This window comes from Vespa crabro, chromosome 22, assembly GCF_910589235.1.
Source record: "Vespa crabro chromosome 22, iyVesCrab1.2, whole genome shotgun sequence".
Lineage (NCBI taxonomy): Eukaryota > Metazoa > Arthropoda > Insecta > Hymenoptera > Vespidae > Vespa > Vespa crabro.
In genome coordinates this window covers 1,450,001-1,473,492 of record NC_060976.1, presented here as the reverse complement: position 1 = coordinate 1,473,492, position 23,492 = coordinate 1,450,001, and the positions used below count along the sequence as shown (strand labels likewise).

At 23.8% G+C, this 23,492-nt stretch overlaps 3 protein-coding genes across 3 annotated transcripts in view; 1 reads left to right on the top strand and 2 right to left on the bottom strand.

Annotated features, from left to right (window-relative positions):
• Window positions 1-15: 15 nt before the first annotated feature.
• Window positions 16-2,223, top strand: LOC124431684 (phosphatidylinositol 4-phosphate 5-kinase 6-like). The gene is made up of 4 exons (XM_046979862.1): window positions 16-267; window positions 416-503; window positions 1,037-1,223; window positions 2,083-2,223. The coding sequence occupies exons 1-4, from the start codon at window positions 150-152 to the stop codon at window positions 2,221-2,223; spliced, it is 534 nt and encodes a 177-aa protein (XP_046835818.1). The 5' UTR covers window positions 16-149.
• Window positions 2,019-13,615, bottom strand: LOC124431682 (integrin beta-nu). Its single transcript, XM_046979859.1, has 12 exons — window positions 12,493-13,615; window positions 11,486-11,727; window positions 9,564-9,849; window positions 9,157-9,321; window positions 8,033-8,491; window positions 6,639-6,801; window positions 5,938-6,107; window positions 4,529-4,701; window positions 4,123-4,322; window positions 3,314-3,426; window positions 3,055-3,146; window positions 2,019-2,451 (listed from the first exon to the last, which is right to left on the bottom strand). Exons 1-12 carry the CDS (start codon window positions 12,661-12,663, stop codon window positions 2,307-2,309), a joined length of 2,379 nt encoding a protein of 792 aa, XP_046835815.1. The 5' UTR covers window positions 12,664-13,615; the 3' UTR covers window positions 2,019-2,306.
• Window positions 13,616-16,419: 2,804 nt separating this feature from the next.
• The window catches only part of LOC124431692 (short-chain dehydrogenase/reductase family 16C member 6-like), a 14,251-nt gene continuing 7,178 nt past the window's right edge, over window positions 16,420-23,492 (bottom strand). The window contains exons 4-7 of the mRNA XM_046979867.1: window positions 19,221-19,382; window positions 18,418-18,500; window positions 18,205-18,321; window positions 16,420-17,483 (exon numbers count right to left, since the gene is read on the bottom strand). Coding sequence (XP_046835823.1) covers window positions 17,288-17,483; window positions 18,205-18,321; window positions 18,418-18,500; window positions 19,221-19,382 — 558 coding nt within the window. The 3' untranslated portion in view covers window positions 16,420-17,287. The remainder of the gene's footprint in view (window positions 17,484-18,204; window positions 18,322-18,417; window positions 18,501-19,220; window positions 19,383-23,492) is intronic.

The window sequence follows — 23,492 nt, the reverse complement described above, 5'->3', positions numbered from 1 at the left end:
ATAAGTGATCAATTTCCGATTTGTTATATCGATCAAGAATCATTATCAAAGATCTTTGGTTAGGTGTTAATATATTATATAGAATATTAAAGTTTAAATTAAATAGAAAAATAAAGTAAGTATATTTGAAAGTTTAAAAAACGAATACGATGGAAATTGACGATCCAAATCTTAAAGAAGGAAATGGAAAATTTTCTTTTTTAAACGGGGACACCTATGATGGAGATTATACGTTGCATTTAATTAAAGGCACTTTATTCAAAAATGGTTAACGTCGATATTTTATTATTAAATATATATATATAATAATAAATATATATATATATATATATTGATATATATATATATATATATATATATATATATATATATATATCAATAAATTATAATCTCTCGTTCGATAATTATTTTTTAGGTGATGGAGTATACGTTACGGACGATTTCAATACGTATAGCGGTAAATGGAAAGATGATAACTTTGCTAATGAAGACTTTTTCATTCAGTAAGTAAACGGTTACAAACATATATAGGTTAATTATAAATTAATCGTCAATTGAATATCTAATTTGTTAGAAAGAAACGACGAAAAAAAAACGAAGGAAAGATATATGTATATGTATTAAAAAAATTGTTCGTGATAATACGTGTCAAATATTTTAAAACTACATACCCTATATACTACTTTTTTTATAAAGACGAATAATTAAACTATCTAATTAATACGAAAGAATAAAATAAATGCGATTAAATCAAAAATCGAATGTTTTTTAGTTCGTACTTTAAAAATATATTTAATAAATACATACATACATACACACCCACACACCCACACACACACACACACATATATATATATATATTTTTTTTTTCTATTGCTTCTAACAAAATAAATATTCAATTAACATAAAATTTATAATCGACTTTAGCCAATATAAAGATATCTATCCAATTGTTTTATTTATTTCGTCAGACATATTCGCCGTATCGTTATTATCATGTATTATTATTACATATATATTTTTATAACTGTAAAAGACATAACAACGGAACTCGATATAATGGTGGAATAAATGCGTATGGACAGATGACTGGCAATGGTATATATCATTTTCCCGACGATTCATCGATAAAAGCAATATGGTACGAAAATAAACCCGTTACCGAGATTACTTATCAAGATTCACTTGGTTACGTTTGGATCGTCGAAAGTATTAAGGATGACGTAAGCAAATATCAAAAATATTATATCAATTTATATATATATATATATATATATTGATACCCTATATATATTGATATATAGGGTGTCCTATATATATATATAAAACATGGGATCAAATTTATGCTAAATTATTATTCGAGATCAAATTGATGAAAAGAGTTTGTATAAATTTATGTCTACCTTTAAAAATATTTCTGATTTATTTTCATTCATTCGTCGAATTAATGATTGTCGAACATTTTCTTTTTTTCTTTTTCTTTTTTTTTCTTTTTCTTTTTCTTTTTCTTCTTATCCTTGAAATTTTTATTCATGAACTCACGCAAATCACGTTCGTTTATAAAATTACGTGTAGGAACATATGATTAATTATGCATTTACTATTATTTTCAATAGAATTGATATATTAGAAAGCGTTTAGAAAATCAATAATAATTCGACTGAATGAAAGTGTTCTTGCAAATTGGAGGAATTTTCATATATTTTCTTATTTTTGTGCAAATTTTCATAAATTTTCTTATAAATCTGTCACAATAAATCGTAAATATCTTTAAAATATATATTTTTAATCAAACATTTTTGAATATAAGTTTATAAAAACTTCTTTTTCTTTCATCCATTTGATCTCAGTGATTACGTAGTATAAATTTGATCCTATGCATTTTAAACACTCTGTATATATATATATATATATATTTATTTGTTATATATATATATATATATATATATATATATATACATATATATATAAATTGATATGCATAAATTAATATGTATATGAGTTAAGTACAATTAATATTTGTTTTCCTTTTTTTTTTTTGTTTTTTTTTCCCCCCTTTTGTTTTTTATTTCGTAATTCCAGTCAATATACTTTATGCCTAGCAATCATTTTTGGATTGAAACATGTCGAGGAACGTCGTCCGATAATGTTCACGAGCAACCATCGTTATCCAATTCTATCCAGAATGTCGACTTTGTTGTTGACAATCCTTCAAATAAATAATCTCAATTAATTCGATCTATTTTATAATAAAAAAAAAATCTCCTTTCGATCATTCATTCTTTCATTCATTAAAAATTCAATTTTCAATTATCATTGAACAACGGTGGTACGTTGAATCGTGTCGTCGCTGGTTTAAATAATGGATTTTCATCCAAACAATATACCGTCTTCTGTCTTTCCTGTTCGAATTTAACGTATTCCCTTTTATCCTGTATCGCAATCCAACATCTGTATATTAAGAAAAAAGGAAAAAGAAAAGAAGAAAAAAATTATTAAAAATTTATATAATAAACACAATCATTATCATATATATATGTGTGTATATAGACATATGATAATGCTTGTGTTTGTTATTAGGTTGGAAACTATGAAACGGGCGTTTTTGTTTAGTTATTTATTCTCATTCAACGCCCGTTTCATAATTTCCAACCTAATATATACATTTTTTTTGTAATTTATTATATATATGGTCTGTTATATATATATTTTGATTTTTAATTTGTTATATATATATGATAATGATTTTGTTTGTTATATACATTTTTTTTGTAATTTTATATATATATATATATATTATATATCATATATATATTTTTTTATATATATATATATCATATATCATATATGTATATGATAATGATTGTATTTGTTACATAAATTTTTTTGTAATTTTATATATATAGATATATACAATAATATTTATATATATATTATATTTTTATATATATATATATATATCAGAACGAACGTCAGGTTTAAAAATCTAATGATTTTACTTATAAAAAAGATATTTCATACTAATATCTCTTATATATTATATATATTACTTACTTCCATATGCATAAACCAATAATGCCCATGATCATTATTGCAAGAAATATGATTCCCGGTATCAAAGCCACGTGTAAGGACGTACGACAAGACTAGAATGAAAGAAATAAAAATAATAAGAAAAAATAAATTAATAAGATTATTAACAATAAGAGAAAAACAATTTTTTAAATAAGACAACATGTTGATGTGCTGGTTGTTATCGAAAGAAAAAATAAAAAAACAAGAGAAAGAAACGTAAAATAGATCAGGCAATTACCTTATCGGCGATCATTAATGTTACCGTGTTATCCTTGTTAAAATGATAAATGTAAGGGATAATACATGTTGTTCTATCCTTGACAGTTCTAATGAAGCAATAATGTTCATTTCCTGTAAATTAATGAATAATATTGGAATAATTTTTCACAAGTTAATTAATCGAGATATCTTATGGTCGTAAGAGCGAGCGATATATCGAAATTTTTATTTTTTTTCTTTAAACTTTGTTTTTGTAACTTTTTCTTTCTTTATTTCTTTCTTTCTTTTTTTTCTGTTTTTCTTTTTTTCTTTTTTTCTTTTTTTAATCTTTAGATTTACTTTAGTAGGATAAAATGTTAAATAAAAAATGAAACACTCTCTCAGAAGAATAAATATACGCTATCTTTGTTTCGATGAGATTTAATTGAAAATTAATTTAAGATAACAATTGAAATTAATAAAAAGAATAATTAAAAGCAATTAATTAAGAAAGTAGAAAAACAAAGCAAAAAGTGTAAGTAAAGAAAGAAAGAAATAAAAAAAGTAAGCTCTCTCTCTCTCTCTCTCTCTCTCTTAATCGTAAATTCTATTGGTGCGTTAAAATTTTTGAAAAGAAAGAAAAAAAAAAAAAACAAATAAAAGAAAAAAAATATCCATCGTAAATCTTCATAAAAATTATTTGTAATATCTGTAAATCATCGAAGAAAATCTTTTTGAAATATTTATATGTCGATATAAAAAATCTTACGAAAATGTAAACATTGTGAATTACGTATGTACGTTTGCTCATAAATTTATAGAATTCAAACGGAAGATTATTGTGTTTACCTGTATCGACACTCTCCACTCTTTGAATTTGATAGAAACTTGTATTGGTATGACACAGTTTTTCAGCATCTTGTGAAATCTCTACGGTGGCATTAACACAAGAATTATAAAGAACGCAAAGATCGCTACCGCCAGAGCTCGCTGATGATTCGCAAAATGTTCCACGATAATATAGGCCATCGGGTGCTGTTGTATTACATCTTAAAATAAAATGCATTCGTTAACGATACATAACGTAATTTATTATTAATAATTTATAATATTTGATGTAAAAATTGATATAATCCTTGATGTGTAATATTTAAGTAACCATGTCGATGATTTTAATGGATAATTTTTTATTCGACAGAGAAGAAAAGATAAAATAAACAAAGAAAAGAACAAAAAAAAATTTAATCGTTCGTACCTACAATGTCCACAATCGCAATAACCGTGATTACCACAAATTTCGTCGCTTCCCGGTGCTATGCATAGATTATTGTCCGAAGGACACTGACAACCATCACCTTTCCAACCGTCGATGCAATTGCATGTACCGCATTCGCAAGTACCACGTCCACCGCATTCTATACCGTCGGTCTAATGACGAATATTAAAAAACAAAATGATAAAAAAATGATCATCAAATATGATTACTAATTTTTATAAATTATAATTTTTTAAGCACCGACTTTATACAAATATACATATACATTTATATATATATAATTTTTAATTATTAATATAATGTTAATATAATAATACTTAATTTTATTATTTAATTATGATTTTATATATTATTATATGTATATATATATACATATATATATATATATATATATATATATATATATATATATATTTATATATGTATATATATATACATATATATATATATATATATATATATATATATATTTATTACGTATTTTTATATATACGTATATAATAATATAATATAATATAATTAATATAATAATATAATGTAATATTATTAATATAATAATACTTAATTTTATTATTTAATTATGTTTTTATATATTATTATATGTATATATATATACATATATTTATTATATATTTTTTTTTTTAATTATTAATATAATATTAATATAATAATATAATGTAATATTATTAATATAATAATACTTAATTTTATTATTTAATTACATTTTTATATATACGTATATATATATATATATATATAAATTTTCGAGAATCAGGAAAAAATTTTCAAAAATCATCAAGTAACTTTTGAAAATCGTTGAAAAAAACTTTCGGCAATAAATAATATTTTGAATAAATATAAAAAAAATTAACTTTTTATATATTCCTTTTAAAGAAAAAAAATCTAACTTTGTACTCAATTATACGATTTTAATTTTAATTATATAATAATTAATTATATATATATATATATATATATATATATATATATATATATATATATGTAAAGAAAGTATACTTTCTTCAGATAGATTTGCCGCGCGTCTCATAGTCCGCCCTTCCATTGTCCTTTATTATTTACAATTTCTTTTGTGACCTACAAACCGAGCCGTTAAGATTTGGAAGAGAAACGGACAGTATGAAATATAACATAGAAGAGAAAAGTAACACGAGAGCTATAAGAAAATTTATAATATATGTTAAATAAAATTTAACATTGTGAATAATAAACATAAATTGTCGTTTCTTTGTTCACAGAGAAACATATTTTCGTTTATCACTTCACTCTAACTAAAACGAGTTACTATAAAAAAATAAGATATTATATATATATATATATATATATATATATATATATATATATATATATTATATTATTTATTTCATTACCTTGTCGCAAGGGGAACATTCGCAGTATTGTCCTTTGTAACCAAGGTCGCAACTGCATCTACCGCAAATGCATTCACCCCTTCCTGAACAAGCATCGTTTGTCCCGTCAAATTCAATGCATTGTAAACGATTAACGAGCCACGAACTTTCGTCGCAATCGCAGGTCTCTCCTGAGGAAATAAAAAATTAAAAAAAAAATAAAAAAAAGAAGAAAGGAAAAAACAAGAAAAAAAAACAAAAATCTCATTTCAGAATTTATTATTCGATGTTTGATTAAATCAAAATTGTGCCTGTGGAACGTAGGCACATCCTTATATCAACTTTGAGCTCAATTAAAATAATTTGCTCGTTAAGTATGATTCATGAATTTTTTCTTTTTTCTTTTTTTTTTTTTTTCTTTTTTTTTTTCTTTTTTTCTCTATGATAACAAAATTGAAAATGCCTTTTTAAAAATCCTACTGATTATTATTTCACTTCAGGCTTCAAAGAATAAATATATAATATTTTTTTTTCCAATTAAAATTATTCATTCCATATGAATGACAGCTGTTCAAAGGTGTACCTTAGAGTATTTAGCGCACCCACAAGTGTACAATTTGAAATTATTCTGAAGATATTATAAATAATAATTAGGGTTAAAAAAGAAGAAGAAGAAGAGAGAGGGAGAGAGAGAGAGAAAGTAAGGAGATTAAAAATCTTACCAGACCATCCAGGATCGCATTTGCATATACCGCATTCGTTAACGCCATTTTTACAATGCGAACTCTCCTGTTCTTTGCAATTGCAACCGCACAACAGTTCCACCTCGACGATTATTTCAGATGCCTCTGACGCCAACGCGTCGTCTATTACCACTGTTTGTTTCTATTCAGGACACACACACACACACACACATATATATATATATATATATGTATATATACAGGATGTTCAAAAAGTATAGAACCAAACTTATATTATTGAGATCAAATGGTTGGAAAAAAAGTTCATATAAATGCTTTAATGAAAAGATATATTTGCTTTTAAAGATATTTATGATTTATTTTGGCATTTATAAGAAATGTTTGTAAATTCCTTTCTTCGTAAGAATGCAGACTTTCATTCGTCGAATTAATAATTTTCCAAAATCTATTTAATATATCGATTGCATTGGAAATAATAGTAAATGCATTTTGAATAAATTTTCAAAATTCATCTTCTGTTTCTTTTATAAATCAATATGCTTTGTATGAAGCCATGAATAGAAATTCGGAGGAAAAAAAAGAAAAGAAAAAAAGAAAGAAAGAAAAAATTTGACTATTGGTAATTCGACGAATTAAAATAAATCATAAATATTTTTAAAAAACTGGCATCTTTTTTCATCCATTTGAACTTATAATAATACGTAGTATAAGTTTGGTCCTATACTTTTTGGACACTCTATATATATATGTGAACCGTTCACAAGCCAAATTGATTAATATAAATTTCGAATTTTTTAGATTTTAATGTTAAAGTCACTTGATATAATCCCGACATTTTATATTCATAAATAAATTTTGCCGAATTTTCTTTATTTAAATGTCATTAAATAAAAATATAATTAAATAACAAAATTCGTTTTTATCATTATAGAATTTATTTCATAAATCAATCGAATTAATTCTGTACTAATGAGACGTATGATAAAATATTTGCAATAATGCAATTCAAACACATAAACGTGGTCTTCGTACATTTTTACAATGCTTGTTCGAATTTATATTTTAATACTTTTTTTTATATTTTTCTTTTTCTTTTATGGAGTTAATCGATTTGTCAAATAGAACCATTCATATATATACATAAATATGTGTGTGTGTGTGTGTATAGATTCAAGGAGAATATTTTTTCACATTCGAGATGATGGGAGATTAGAAGAATAATAAATAAATAAAATATAAATAAATAAATAAATAAAAAATAATCATTGTCCTTTTAACGTTATAATATTATCGATTTTCAAGTTGATTTGCATAAGCGTATGGTGCATGTTTTCTTTCTTTTCTCTTTTTTTTTTCTTTCTTTCTTTCTTTCTTTACGTGTAAATACTCAACTGACATATTTACTTACTCACCCAAAGGCTTTCATTCCTTGGACATGATTCCATCGAAAAGACGACCTTGAACTCGTAAACCTGACCTTCCTGAATGCCATTGCATTCGGCTTTGTTTACGATAGGAGAATCGTCCCTTCCGCAATTCGAAAAATATTCTAACTTTAATGGATTGGTTGAGTTATCGCGTAAAACCAATTTTGAAATTATTTCATGATAAGAACTTTCGATGATTTCTAATATATTAGAACTGTTAGCCGCTAGAGTAGCAACTCTCGCTTTCTCTTTTAATAAATCGGATATCAATTCGTATTCCTCACGGCGATCCTCCGTAACAGCAAATATCAAATTGACTTTATGATCCTGAAGCAATCTCGATATTTCAGCTAACGACGGATAATCGTATTCCTTGGCGAGAGAATATTGACCATTTTTATCTAAATGACATTTAAAATCCTGCCGATTTACGGCTCCTCCTAACTGAAAGAAAAAAAAAAAAAAAAATTTCTAATTTAAATAGTCATTGATAATAGTCATTGATTGATTTTTACGATATTAAATGGATCAGAGATCAATTAATTGATTATAAATCTTCATTATTTTCAACGATAATATCATTCATGTAATATCATTATTACTTTATTTGATGTATTATTAATTAAATTAAATAATCAATTATAATTATCAATTGTATTATTATCTTTATAATTATTAATATATAAATTATAAACGACAATGAAATTATTAATTATGACAAAATTATATTATAATCATTATAATTTTTAATAAAATTATAATTATTATTATGGCTATCATTTAAATTGTAATCATTATGATTACACGTTATATTATAGATAATATATTTATTAATTAATTAATGATCGAATTATAATTATTATAATTATCAATCAAATTATAGTTATTATATAATTATTTATTAAATTATAATTATTATTATCAATAAGGTGTATCACATTTGTTATAACTATTAATTAATTTTGAATTATTAATTTTAGAATTAATAATGAAATTATATTCAATTAATAATTGAATTATAATTATTATCAATCATATTAACAAATTAATAATTATCATATAAATACGAATAAATAATAAATAAGTAAATAAATAAATAATTACTTTACCTTTCCTTCACCGGCAAAATGTAAATATCCATCGGTAGCAAGAAGCATTAATTTTCTTGCTTGATGTCCCCAGCCAATAATGTCCTCGCAAACTATAGCTTGAATTACACCGTCAAGGCCACCTTCCAAATTATCCACGTTACCTGTGACGTCGCTGTTGTTTACCTTTATTTATTTATTGTTTATTTGTTTTTTTTTTGTTCAATAAAAACAGAAACCCCACCCCCTCCCCCCATCGCCCTCGTGTTCATTAATCGATATCGTTCGTCATCGTAAAACCATTAGATTTATGATACGTCAAATATTAATAATTATTATATAATTATTAATTTCTATTGTTATTGATTTAAATTATTAATTAATTAAGTAATTAATTATGTAATTAATTAATCATAATTATTACATACCTTACGTACGAATTGATCAACATCTCCTGTCAATGGAAGATGATGTTTGAATGAATAAAGTGGTGCGCATGTAGCGTACTCGCTTCTACAAGGATTATTTTCATGTCCTGGAAATATAAATGGCATCAATGGCTTATCGGCGTAGCTACCAAATCCAAGACGAAAATTGTCAGTAAATGTTCCCAAGGTATCTGTCATTTTTCGACTCAAACCAACTAGGGTATCCTTGTCGTCCTTCATCGACCATGTTAAATCCATTAAATAATACAAATCCAAAGGATAATTTCTGTTAATCGAAAAAAGAAAAATAATTATTCGATGGAAGTAAAGAAGACAAGAGGAAAAAGGAAATATAATGGTAGATATATTAATGTAATACATAAAAAAGAAAAAGAAATAAATAAATAAAATGGAAAACAATATAAAAGAATAAAAAAGAAAAACAATATAAATTATATTCGCAAGTTATATTCAATCGATGTTAAAAATCTAAACGATAATTTCTATATATCGAAAAAAGAAAAAAAAGAAATGATTAAAAATAAGAAAGAAAAGGAAAAAACAAATACGATCGAGGATGCATTAATGTTATTAAGAAAAACAAATAAATAAATAAATAAATAAAAAAGAAATCATATTCGTGTTATATTCAATCAATAATACAGATTCAAAAGGGATAATATTTATTTCGATTACGAAAAAAAAAACGTTATTCTTAAAAAAGATATACAATGGTTGATATATTAATGTAATGTTAAAAAAAAAAGGAAGAAATGAAATAAATAAATATACCAAAAAAACAAAACAAATTATATTCAATCGATAATAAAGATCTAAAAAAAAAAGATTATAACGAGAGATGTATATTAAATGTAATATGAAGAAAAAAAGAAAAGAATCTAATAAAACAAAAAATTAATAAGAAAAGAAAAAATGAATCTTATTCAATCGAATATCTAAAGGATAATTGATGGATTTCGTTGGATTAGAAAAAAAAGAAAAAAAAATACACCTTGAAGGATATATCTTACTTATGGTTCTTACATAAAATAAGATTTTATTGAATAAAAAACTGAAGCGAAGTCGCGATTATTTTTATGCCAATATTACACGTATTATACGCTTAAATCCTCGTTTGATATTGTAAATTATATAAACGTTATTACATGTTTATCGATTAAAACAACGAATGAATTTATTCTAATGGATTAACAGATTTTACGTAATATGCGTAATACCCATATATATCGTTCATATTTCATATGACACAGTTTCATAGCATTTGCGTACTAATGCCTTATATATCGCAAAAGATAAGAAAAGTAAACGTGACCTTCCAAGATTTTATAATACGTACGTACACATACGTACGTACACAGATAATACAATGTAGATATATAACTATCATTTGAAAAATGATGTTTGCGATTTCTTAAAAAGAAAAAAAAAGTACACTAATAGATATACTAACGTAATATATATATATATATATATATATATATATATAAAATTTTTTAAAAATGAAAAAAATATATTCGTGTTGTTTCCAATCGATTAGTACAGATCAAAGGGCCTAGTTTTAGGATATAACAAGACAAAAAAAAAAAAGAAAAAAAATACAATGACATATTAACGTTATTTAGAAAAAAAAAAAAAAAAAAAGTAAACAAAAAACAAATCATATTCAATCGACAATTTCTGAATATATCGAAAAAAAGAAAGAAAACTTTCGATTAAAAGAAGAAAAAAAGAAAAAAGAAAACGATTACAATGACAAATATATCGATGTAATTTAGAAAAAAAGGGAAAAGTAAATAACAAAAAAAAAAAAAAAAAAAGAAACAACACGTTTTGTTGTCGATTTTTTTGTTTTGTCTTGTTTCTTTCTTCTGATCAATTTACACTACACTACAAACACTTACTTAGCCGGTCGATACTGAAGATTCATTTCCATTTTTGAATTTGGTCGTAACTTGACGTGAACCCTTTGAGGCTTAAGTTGTACCGGCAAATGATCCGACGATACATCTTGAAAATCTTCGTTCAAAATATACTCGACGTATCCACTTGGAGCTTTTCTTATTTCCGTAATTGGACAACCAAATTCTTTCAATCGTTTCGGCAAATTACATCTCGGTTTGCCAATAGTAGAATTCGTATAGGACTGAAAACAATAAATAATACGTAATCGCGTTTGTAGTTTTTTTTTTTCTCTCTCTCTCTCTTTACCCTTCTCCTTCTTCTCCCCTATCCCTACACCCGCCCCCCTTCCTCGCCCGCCCGCTCTCGAAAAGATATCCGATAAAAAAAAAAAAAAAAAAAAAAAAAAAACAGGAGAGAAAAAACAAGGTAAACGAAATAATATTAAAAAATTATATATAACGTTTGTAGTCCCTTCTTTTCTATCTCCAAAAGGGCCCTAGGGATAACAGATTGGTATTCAATAAAAAAAAGAAATTTATAATGTAAAAAATCGATATAATATAATTCTATAATATATAAAAAATAAAACTACGTTTACTCTAACGATTATATATATATATATATATATATATATATATATTTCTATATATATATATATAGAAAAAAAAAATATATATATATATATATATTTCTATATATATATATATAGAAAACAAAAACACACAGAAAAAAAAAATAAAATATATAAATCTATACATACATACATATATATATATATACATATATATATTATACATACATACATATATATATATATATATATATATATATATATATATTAGGTGAACCGGAAAGTAATGTCGCTTTCTTAAATTAAATTCAAACGAATAAATTTTTAATAATTTTTAACAATCAAATATCGACATGCGCAGAAACGACATTACTTTCCGGTCCACCTAATATATGTATACATAAAAAAAAACAAAATATATATATATATATATACCCAATCGCTGCACCAGGCACAGGCATCGTTAACCTCCAGGCAACTCTCGCAGGAATTTTGCGGCACGCACAATCTCAAAAGTTCCGTTTCTTCAATGACGTAACACTTGACGATTATACACGTCAGCATTAATATTATTGTCAACGTGATATAGGACGAGTAATACATCATATCTTAACGAGATGATCGCTTCTAATAGAACTAATTTAAGGTATAAATACGTGATATACTTGCGCACCTTGTTAACTATAGTATTTGTCTTTATATTTGTGCGTCCTATGTGATATATCGATATATCTATGATGTCTGTTTCTTCTATTCCTTTTTTTTTTCTTTTCTTTTCCTTTCTTTTTTTTTTCTTCTCTTTCTTATCGTTCAAATCATAAATCGCGTTGTTCGTTCTTCGTTGTCGTTAATCGTTGACGTCATACGCGCGAAAAAATAAATTGACGTTCTTTTTATCACATAAGTTTACACGTGGTAATATACCACCATCATAAAGGTATACATATACACCAACGACATATACACACATACACACACACACATATACACACACGACGAACAATAAGAAATCAGAAACGGTAATGCGAGAAATTAATGACTGTGTAGACGCTGCAACGGCGTTCTCGGTACGTTATCTATATTATATGATACGATAACGATAATATCTTATTCTCGTGAATCGTTGCGATTTGGCAAAAAGGAGAGAGAGAGAGGGGGGGGGGAGAAGGAAAGAAAGAGAGAGAAAGAGAAAAAAATACCCATATATCAGGAACACCATCAATATTGAAACGAAACCATAGGAATACACGGTAATAAGTTTATTTAAAAATTGCAATGAATATTTTCGAATTGAAAATTTTTTTCTAAATATCGATGAACGATCTAGATATCCGTATATGTATGTATGTAATTTTTTTCTCTTTCTTTCTTTCTTTCTTTCTTTTTTTTTTTTTTTTTGTTTCTCTTTTTTTTCCTATCACTTATCTCAAAATCTCATGCGAATCTAATACTTGAGATATACATAGACATTTACGTAAGTTTCAAATGTATATGAAAATATTAATTTATTTATTCATTTGTCCTTTTTTTTTTTTTATTAGTTTTGACAAATAATAATAATAATAATAATAATAATAATAATAATATATATATATATGTATCTTTCAGTCGGATTATATGAATTTTTCTTTCCTTTCTTATTTTTCTTTTTTTTTTGTTTTTCTTTTCTTTTTATACTAATCGATTTTTAAAATATCGCTATGAATTATTATCGAACGTAAAGAATTTTATATGATCATAATTTAATTGTTAGTTGGGAACGTTTGTCGTGTTCTATTTTTCAAGGACAATAAACATCGACGAATGATCATGACGAGTCATCATAATCATCGATAATGATTATGATGACGATACTGATGACGACAACGATAGCGATGATGATAATGATGATGATATTACGTAACGTGGAAAAAAATGTAAATTCTGATTCTTAACGTTCACGTGTTTGTTGGTATATTCAATTGTCTCATCATTCCAATTAAAAAACGTACGTAACACACCCACACACATTAAACGCCAACATGTTACACTTACATTCATTCACACACACACAGGACAAATAACAATCTTTTGATCTCACATCACTTCTTTTTTTTTTCAAGTTAAATAATTAAATATTATGAACTATTTAAATCAATTCGTTTTTATCATTTATGTAATAAGTATATCTTATTATAGTGATGTTATATATTACACGATGGAAATATCACTTTAACCTTGTTTTTTTATATATGCATTTATATATATATATATATATATATATATATATATTTATTTATTTATTTATTTATATTAAAATATCTTCTAACGCGGTAATTGCTAACAGCTCGAGTTATCGACGCGTAATGATCGTGTGTTATCGTCGAGGAAGCATAATATATTACTATTTTTTTTTCTTTCTTTTTTTTTTTTTTTTTTTTTTTTTTAGAGATGCATACATGCTACTATGTATGTGTTTGTAGTACTTGTTAGTAACGCACGTGTTTGTGTGTGTGTGTATATATGTGCGAACGTGTAACGTGTGTGTAACGTCAAAGCGACATTCGTCACGATAGAAAAAGAGACAACAAAAGCCACGCAATGCCTTTTATTAACGTTTCTATGTAGTACGTGTACTCTTCAAAAAAAAAAAAAAAAAAAAAGCAAAAAAAAAATAGGAAAAGAAAAAGAAAATGAAACAAAAAGAAGAAAAGAAAAAAAAATTAGAAAAAGAAAAAGAAAATGAAACAAAAAGAAGAAAAGAAAAAAAAAGGAATAAATGAATAAATCAAAAAATTCAATATAAATTTTTATATATACCACCAGTTAATTACTTATCTTTCGTTCGTTGATTAAAACTAGAAAAAAAAATGAGAAATAAATTTTACAACGAAGAGACAGTGTTCTAAGCAGAGAGAGAGAGAGAGAGAGAGAGAGAGAGAGAGAGAGAGAGAGAGAGAAAAGAAATAGATAAGAACAGAAAAGGAAAGAATAGAAAAGGAAAGAATAGAAAAGAAAAGAAAGTGTATTGTATACAAAAAAAGTATGCTAGTACAATATATGATATCTTTTGATTAATAATTCATTAATCATACATGACATTGATCAATGATACTTATTTATGACGTTTATAATGGGTTAAACATTCCTATATTCATATATATATATATATATATATATATATATATATATATATATATATATATATGTGTGTGTGTGTGTGTGTGTATATATATATGAATGAATATAATTTATGCATATGTACGTATACATTTGTAGAAGCATAGACACCCACATGATAATACATAGCTACGATAGGACGATTGTATTATCGACTTTTATTGACATAATCGCAGTACCGGCCTATTTTAGTTTCTACATCTGTTCCACGTCCGCTATGATTGTATCGCCAACGCACGTGGATTAGACATATATACATATATATATATATATATGTGTGTGTGTATGTGTGTGTATGTATGTGTGTATATGTGTACAAAGAGGAAAGTAGTTTTCTTTTTTTACTTTCTATAATTATGACCCATATAAACTGATGATCTTACAGCAATAGTAATAGGAATATTTCAAAAAAGAGAAATTATTTATTCTTTTTTTCCTTTCTTTTTTTTTTTCGAATAATATTATCTTTTCCCTATTTATTATAGTGATTGATATCAAATTAATACATTAAATGAAATAATTCGTTAGATTTAATGAATAATATTATATGTATATAATAAAGTATCGTTTGATTCTTAATTAATTATTCGGTGATAATTTAAGAAAAATTTTCACTCAAAATTCTTATGTATCATATCCCGTAGAAGAATTTAATTGATTTCAAAATAAAAACGTATAATAGTGATTTTTTAAAAATATAAAAGAATAATGGAATCTAAGTGAAAATTAATATATATATATACTCACACACACACACACACACATATGCGTTTACACATCGTAACCCGATTTACGAGATTTTTTTTATATGTACTGTTATCTCACTTAAACAAAATATATAGGTATATATTTTTTCTCTATATTCGTATAATCGATCGTGATTATTTATTTATTGATTTATTCATTCGTTTATTTATTTATTTTTTTGTTTTTTTCTTCTTTATTTTATTTTATTTTATTTTATTTTATTCTATTTATTTTATTTTATTTCATTTCATTTAATTACAATATTATTTATAACATATTATTATTATAATTTTTTTTTTTTTGTACAACATTAAAAAGAATTAATTATGATTCACAATAATATATTTTCTTATGTAGTTCATCATATAATGTAATTAAAATTACTCTTATTAACTAATTTTCTTTATTATTATTATTACTATTATTAATCGTATCGCATCAAAATTAAACGTTAACTTTAAATACAAACCAAATATAATTATCGTTACTATAATAATGATATAAATCTATGTCCCTGATATGTGTCATATGCACAACAAAATGTTTTATATGTATACATACATGTATAAGTATATATATTGTAAATTAATTACGAGACGGAAATTTTTTAAATAAAATACTCGATTTTCTCAATCATAAGATTTTCATTTTTCAATTTACTTCAATTTATTTTTATAAAATTAAATCCCTGAGATAAATCGGATTACGTTCAAATGAAAAAATCATGTATTACGGATTTTTATTCGTTTGTCAATGCATGAAATTATCATAGATCACGATTCATAATTAGAATTTCAGTATAATCGAATTTATTAAGATCCTACTTAACGAAGATTTATAATTGAGAAATCAAGCATATTCTTCTTTTTTTCATTTTTTTCATTTTTACATATTTCTCATTTCTACATTGTCGCATTAACTTTGTTAGATCCTGTATATATCAATAATATACATATATATATATATATATATATATATATATATATATATATATATATATATTTATAACTCGAAGAAAATAAAAGTTATCGAATTGATATGGCGTAATGCTTTTGATAGCTAAACACAAAAAAAAAGTTCACTTTTATAGAAATATCTTAGATCGTTCGTTATTCATCTTAATTACAAAAAAAAAAAAAAAAATATTAGTTTGTTCGTAATTATTATTTAATTAATAATTACATGTACATAGGAAAATATTATTTTACGTTATATACCTCTTCGCAAATGTCTTCGTAACAATTTATAACAATTTCCATAAAAGAAAAAAAAAAGAAACAAAGAGAGAGAAAGAGAAAGAGGGAAAGAATCGTACTCCAAATTTCTATGGTTTTCTTTCGGAACTTGAAATATGCCTAGTTAATTTTTGATGTATCGCACCGTCCTCCTGACCCTTTATATTTATATTTTTGTTATTGCTATTGTTGATCACATTTGTCTCTACCGTTGATTCGTGCATAGGTGAAATATCTTTGACTATACAACGTAGTATCTTATTGATGCATGTCCATGGGAATATCCTGAAATTTAATTACGATATATCTTTTATAGAAATTAATTATGAGAATAGAAATCGAATTTTATTTTTTCTTTTCTTAATTATTAAAAAATGAAAAATAAGAAAAAGGATCGAAACTTTGAAAATTAAAGATTAATTTTATAATCTGAAGGTAAATTTTAAAGATTAAAAATTAATTATTTGTAAGCATAAAAGTCAAATATTGAATATTACAAATCAATTGTTAAGAATAAAAAATTAAATTTTGAAAGTTAGTAATTTATCATTGGAATTAAAGTTTAGGAAATTACAAATTAATTATATGAATAAAAATAATATGGAAAATAAATTAAAAGAAAAGAAAAAAAAATTAGAAATTAATTTCAAAAACAAAAATTAAATTTTTAACAATTTCAAATTAAATGTAAGAATAAAAATTGAATTTAAAAAAGTTTGAATTTAATTATAAGACTAAAAATTGAATTTAAAAAAGAAAATTCGAAATAAATTGTAAGAATAAAAATTAAATTAACAAAAAAACATTTGAAATCAATTGTAAGGACGATAATTAAATTAAAAAAAAAAAATTGAAATTAATTGTAAGAATAAAAATTGAATGTAAAAAAGAAAATTTGCAATAAATTGTAAGAATAAAGATTGAATTAAAAAAGAAAATATTGAAAAATTAATTGTAAGAATAAAAATTAAATATAACGTTGAAATAAAAATCAATAATGGATTACCATTTCAAAGGTAAAGCAAATTGAAAATATCCCGGTATCATAATGTACTTTTCGTTACATCTCAATGACGTTATAGTCTTTTCTGCTACTTCATTCGGACTTAGATTAGATAAAAATCTGAAAAAAAATATTAATTATTAAAATATATATATTCAAAATTTATATTTTTTTTCTCTAAGTTGATGTGTTAAAATCGTCAAAAATAATTCATACCCGGTATATCCGTTGCCAAACATGCCTGTACTACGAAGGAAATAGGGGCATACGACAGTGGTGTTGATATTATATCCCTCGTACTAGAAAAAAAAAGGACAGAAAAAAAATATAAATATATATATATATTCATATAATTAATATATATATATATATATATATATATATATATATATATATATATACATTAATTATATGAATAAAAATTGAATGAGAAATAAATTAGAAATTAATTATAAGAATAAAAATTAAATTTAAAAAATTTAATTATTTAATTTATTTATTAATTTATTTACTTGTATATATACATATACAAATAATTAAATAAAAAAATAAATAATTAAAAAAAAAAAAAAAATTACGAGAATAAAAAGTAAATTCTTCAAATTAAAAATTTAATTATAAGAATAAAAATTAATGATTAATTTGTAAGGATAACAATTAAGGACAGTGTTTTAAATAAAAATCGATGTATAATGGCAGATGTACAATGTGTAAATAGTGAAAAAAAAAAAAAATAAAATAATAATAATAATAAAAAAAATGAGAAAAAAAAAGTTAAATTGTTCGAATTAAAAATTTGATTATAAGAAAAAATAGTTAATGATTAATTATAAGATTTAAAAATTAAAAATAAGGTTTAAATAAAAATCAAAATTTAGATGCACATATATATACATCATTTAAAAGATAACGAGAATCTGTATTCTTTTTTTCCTTTTCTAAAATCGTACAAATATAACAAAATATAAAATATCAGATATAAAATATATAAAAAAAAAAGAAAAATAAGAAATACGTACCTCCAGTTCTATTCGTAATGCTTCATCGAAACCAACCGCTGCATGTTTTGATGTACAATAATCAACTAATTTTGGAATCCCAACGTATCCGGCCATACTAGCTATACTGACTATATGACCTTTATTAATTTCCATCATAGCCGGGAGGAAGGCTTTCACTGTCTACAAAAAAAAAAAAAAAAAAAAATAGAAAAATAAAAAAAAGAACAAAAAAAAGAATAAAAAAAACGAATTAATACGAAGAATGAAGTTTTTATTATCACAAAAAATTTGTTTGTCTTCTTTGTTCTTACTATATTCTTTTTTTTTTTTTCTTTACATTTAATCATAATACAATATTAACATACTCGATATGATATTATATTCAAATCACAATTATTCCCCAAAGAAAAAATAAAGAAAAATCAAATGAAATAAACAAACATATATATATATATATATATATATATATATATATATATATATATATATAATGTTATTCGGATAAGATGGAGGTAGGTTAAATCGTGATTGGAAAGGGATCGGTAGAAAGTGGTTGGTTGAGTAAATATACAACAAAGAAATGACCGTGACATCTAAATGGTAAGAGTCTCGCAATTACAAACGTTTCTTTTTCTTTTTTACAGAATGATTAACCCACTTTTACAAGATCTCCAACGATTTTCATGGTTACGCTCTGTTTTCATCTTTAAAATATCTACTTTTTATATTATTTAATATGTATTAAAATTAATTGCTTTATAAATGATTGACATTTAAATATTTATCTATATGTAGAATTATAAAGAAACATAAGTGATCATATAATATGTCACGTATATACGTATCTATGTATTTTCTTTGACAAAATTAATATGATTGATCGCTTTTTCTTTCATTTTTTTTTTCGAACGAGTAAATATAAGAGAGACTTGTTTTTTGATTCTTCTTATATATATATATACATAAATAAATATGAATATGTCTGTTTTTTTCTTTTTTTTTTTTTTTTTTTTTTTTTTTCGATAACAAATTAACGATTCTGTTAAGAAATAAAACAAATAAGTGAATTGATTGATGTTTAAAAAAAAAAAAGACGACAGAAATATATGTTTGGTTTTTCAATTTTATTTTTTTTCTTCTTTTTTATGTCAGATTATATTTATCGATTATATATATATATATATATATATATATATATATATATATATATATATATAATATATATATATATATATAGGTTTGATCAAGGATCTTAAGCAAAGAATATCTGTTATAATTTTAAAACCATTCGGAACTGGTTATCCTTCACATTTATTTTTAATTTCTTTCTTATGAAACAAAATAAGAGAAAGAGAGAGAGAGAGAGAGAGAGAGAGAGAGAGAGAGAGAGACAAAGAGAGAAAGAGGAAGGATCATTTGCATATACAGGATGCTTCAAAAGAATTTATGATTATTCTCATAGACTATAATCGAATATCTATTAATTACCAACGATGTACACATATTACAACGATTGTATACATATACATATATATATATATATAATTTTTTTCTTTGTTTCTTTTTAGTTTTATTTTTATTTTTATTAATTAGAATTAAGACACAACGTGGCATATTTAGATTTAATTAAAAAAAAAAGTACATCGAAAAGATTTTCATTCTTTCAGACTGATTATATTCAACAGAAAATTTCTTTTCCAGAAGTAATTTCTTATTTTATCGTTTTTTTTTTTTTTCAATAGCTTTATTTTTTTTTTTTCTTTCTTTCTTTTTCACGTCGATTTATTATTTATAAACAGAGATTGGAATCGTTCGATATAAACCAACACTCCTATCCAAAATCATCGTTAGGGCTTCGATATAATTGGCTTAGCTATAATTAGTTATAACTAAGGCTTCGGGAGTATTATTTTCGAAAATCATAAGATACATTTTATATTCGAAATCATTTTAACTCAATGATGTGAAAATTTTTTTTTCAATATCTGTTCAATTTGCGAAAAGGAAAAAAGAGAAAATAAGAAAACAAAGATCTTTTTCTTTTTTTTTTCTTTTCCCTTTTTTTTTTTTTTTTTTTTTTTTTTTTTATCAGAAAATAATCGTCGAAAAAAATGTAAAAAGAGAATAGAGTAACAAATCATTTTCAATATGTGTCCGTGTAAAAGATTATTTTCTATTTGACATTATTGATGATTTATAGAACGGCAAAAAATGAAAAGAAAAAAAAAGAAGTAAGAAACAGGAAAATAAAGGCAAAAAAAATATGAATTAAAAATCATTAGGTAACTGAAGAAACATTAGAATGGAATATATTATCTGCTAACACATGTATCTGTTATGCGACATTGAACATATTATAATATTAATACGAAATTATACGAGTACAAAATTATAAAAGTATCCTTCGTTATATAACATAATACAACTAACGTCGACATATTTAAATTATAGATGACCAAAATTCAGGGACAAAAAAAAAAAGGAAAAAAAAAGAAAAAAAGAAGAAAAAAAAAGAAAAATAAAGAGAGAAAAAAAAGAAGAAAAATAAAATGACATAATATAAAAGAGAAAAAGAAATCGTGAAATTTTACTTATTTCTTGAAATTAAATGAGAGTCAAATTACATTAGACGAGGATAAAATACAGTTGAGATCTTGGTGTGTTGCAATTTTTAAATATATAGAATACACTACGGCAACTACTCGCGAACGGTGTTAGTACTTGTAGTCATCTGACCGGTTTCTCTGTACCTGACCAACAGCAACGATTCCACAACGAACTACTAAGGTGAACACGAACGTGCTTGCCTCTCACTACATCAGAGAAATTATTTCTTCGAGGCATATTTGGTCCTTGAAAATTGACCAACTTTGGCCTACGAAAATTCTTTGACATGTGTTATAAAGAAAAAAAAAAAAAAAAAGAAAAGAAGAAAAGAAAAAGAAAAAAAGAAAAGAAAAAAAGAACAAACAAACAAACAAAGATGAAATCATTTCAAAGTTCTTAATTTGTTGGAATAAAGAGATATTAATTATTTATTATAATTTTTTAATGACACTTAAATATTTAAATTTAATAAAATTTAACTAATCTTTTAAATGAGAGATTGTAAGTAAATAAAATAAATATATAATTGATCGTATGAATAATCAAATTGAATGGATGAATGATTAATTTTATTGATAAATAATTTAATTTAATTTTAAATGAATTTAAATAAATTAAAAAAGGAAATAAATAGAAATAAATTGAGATATTAAATTTATTTCGTGTATTCTAATATATCGATTTAATTGATGATCGACAAAGAGTTATCTATTATCAGTGTTGATCAAATCATTTTTCTCTCTCTCTTTCTCTCTCTCAATACTACCTCTCTCATCCCTTATCCCCTTTAATAAATATCTTTGTAATATTGGTAATATTGAATTTTTCAATACGAGTTTTTTTTTTCTATTTTCCTATATAAACCGAATTATTTATTTAATTTATTATTTATTCTTTTATTTTATTTATCGTTATATCAATTATTATTTATTTAATTCATCGTTATATCGATCGTGATATCGAATCGCAAATTATTCGACAAAAAAAATCTTTTTAGATATATTGAATTATTTTACACTTAATCATTGAATCATTTTAGATCTTAATAGTAATTAATCGTTCGACGATCGATCCTTTAAAAATTTAACGATAATTGATAATGATCGAAAAACGTTGATATAAATCGTATTAACGTTAACAACGTTAATGTCGAAGTATAAATGAATACGAAAGAAAAACTAAATAACCTACGAACGAAAAAAATTTTTAATAAACTCTTCGATGCTATGTTATTATTATCGATTTATGTTGTAGAAAAAAAAGTAGTGAGAGGGGGAAGGTAAATAATAAAGATAAAAGAATTAAAAAAAAAAAAAAAAAAAAAAAAAAAGATCCAGGACTGTGCGTACAAAACAAAGAAATTAGATCGAGTAATTAATACTTTATTTCAAGTTAATTAACTAGTACTTAATTATTTATTTAATTACGTATATATATATATGTGTGTGTGTGTGTGCGCGCGCGTGTGTGTGTGTGTGTGTATGTGTATGTGCGTAAAAAAAAAAAATATTAACGAATTTCACGAGAGAACAAGATTTTGTTTATAAAGGCAAAATTTAATTACATTTAAAAAAAATAATCGTGTAAACGTTACTGATCTTTGTCCTCAAATGTTTAACGATAACAATGATAAATTAACACGGACGTGATTATGATTTCTTTTATAATGCAAACATCTTACAA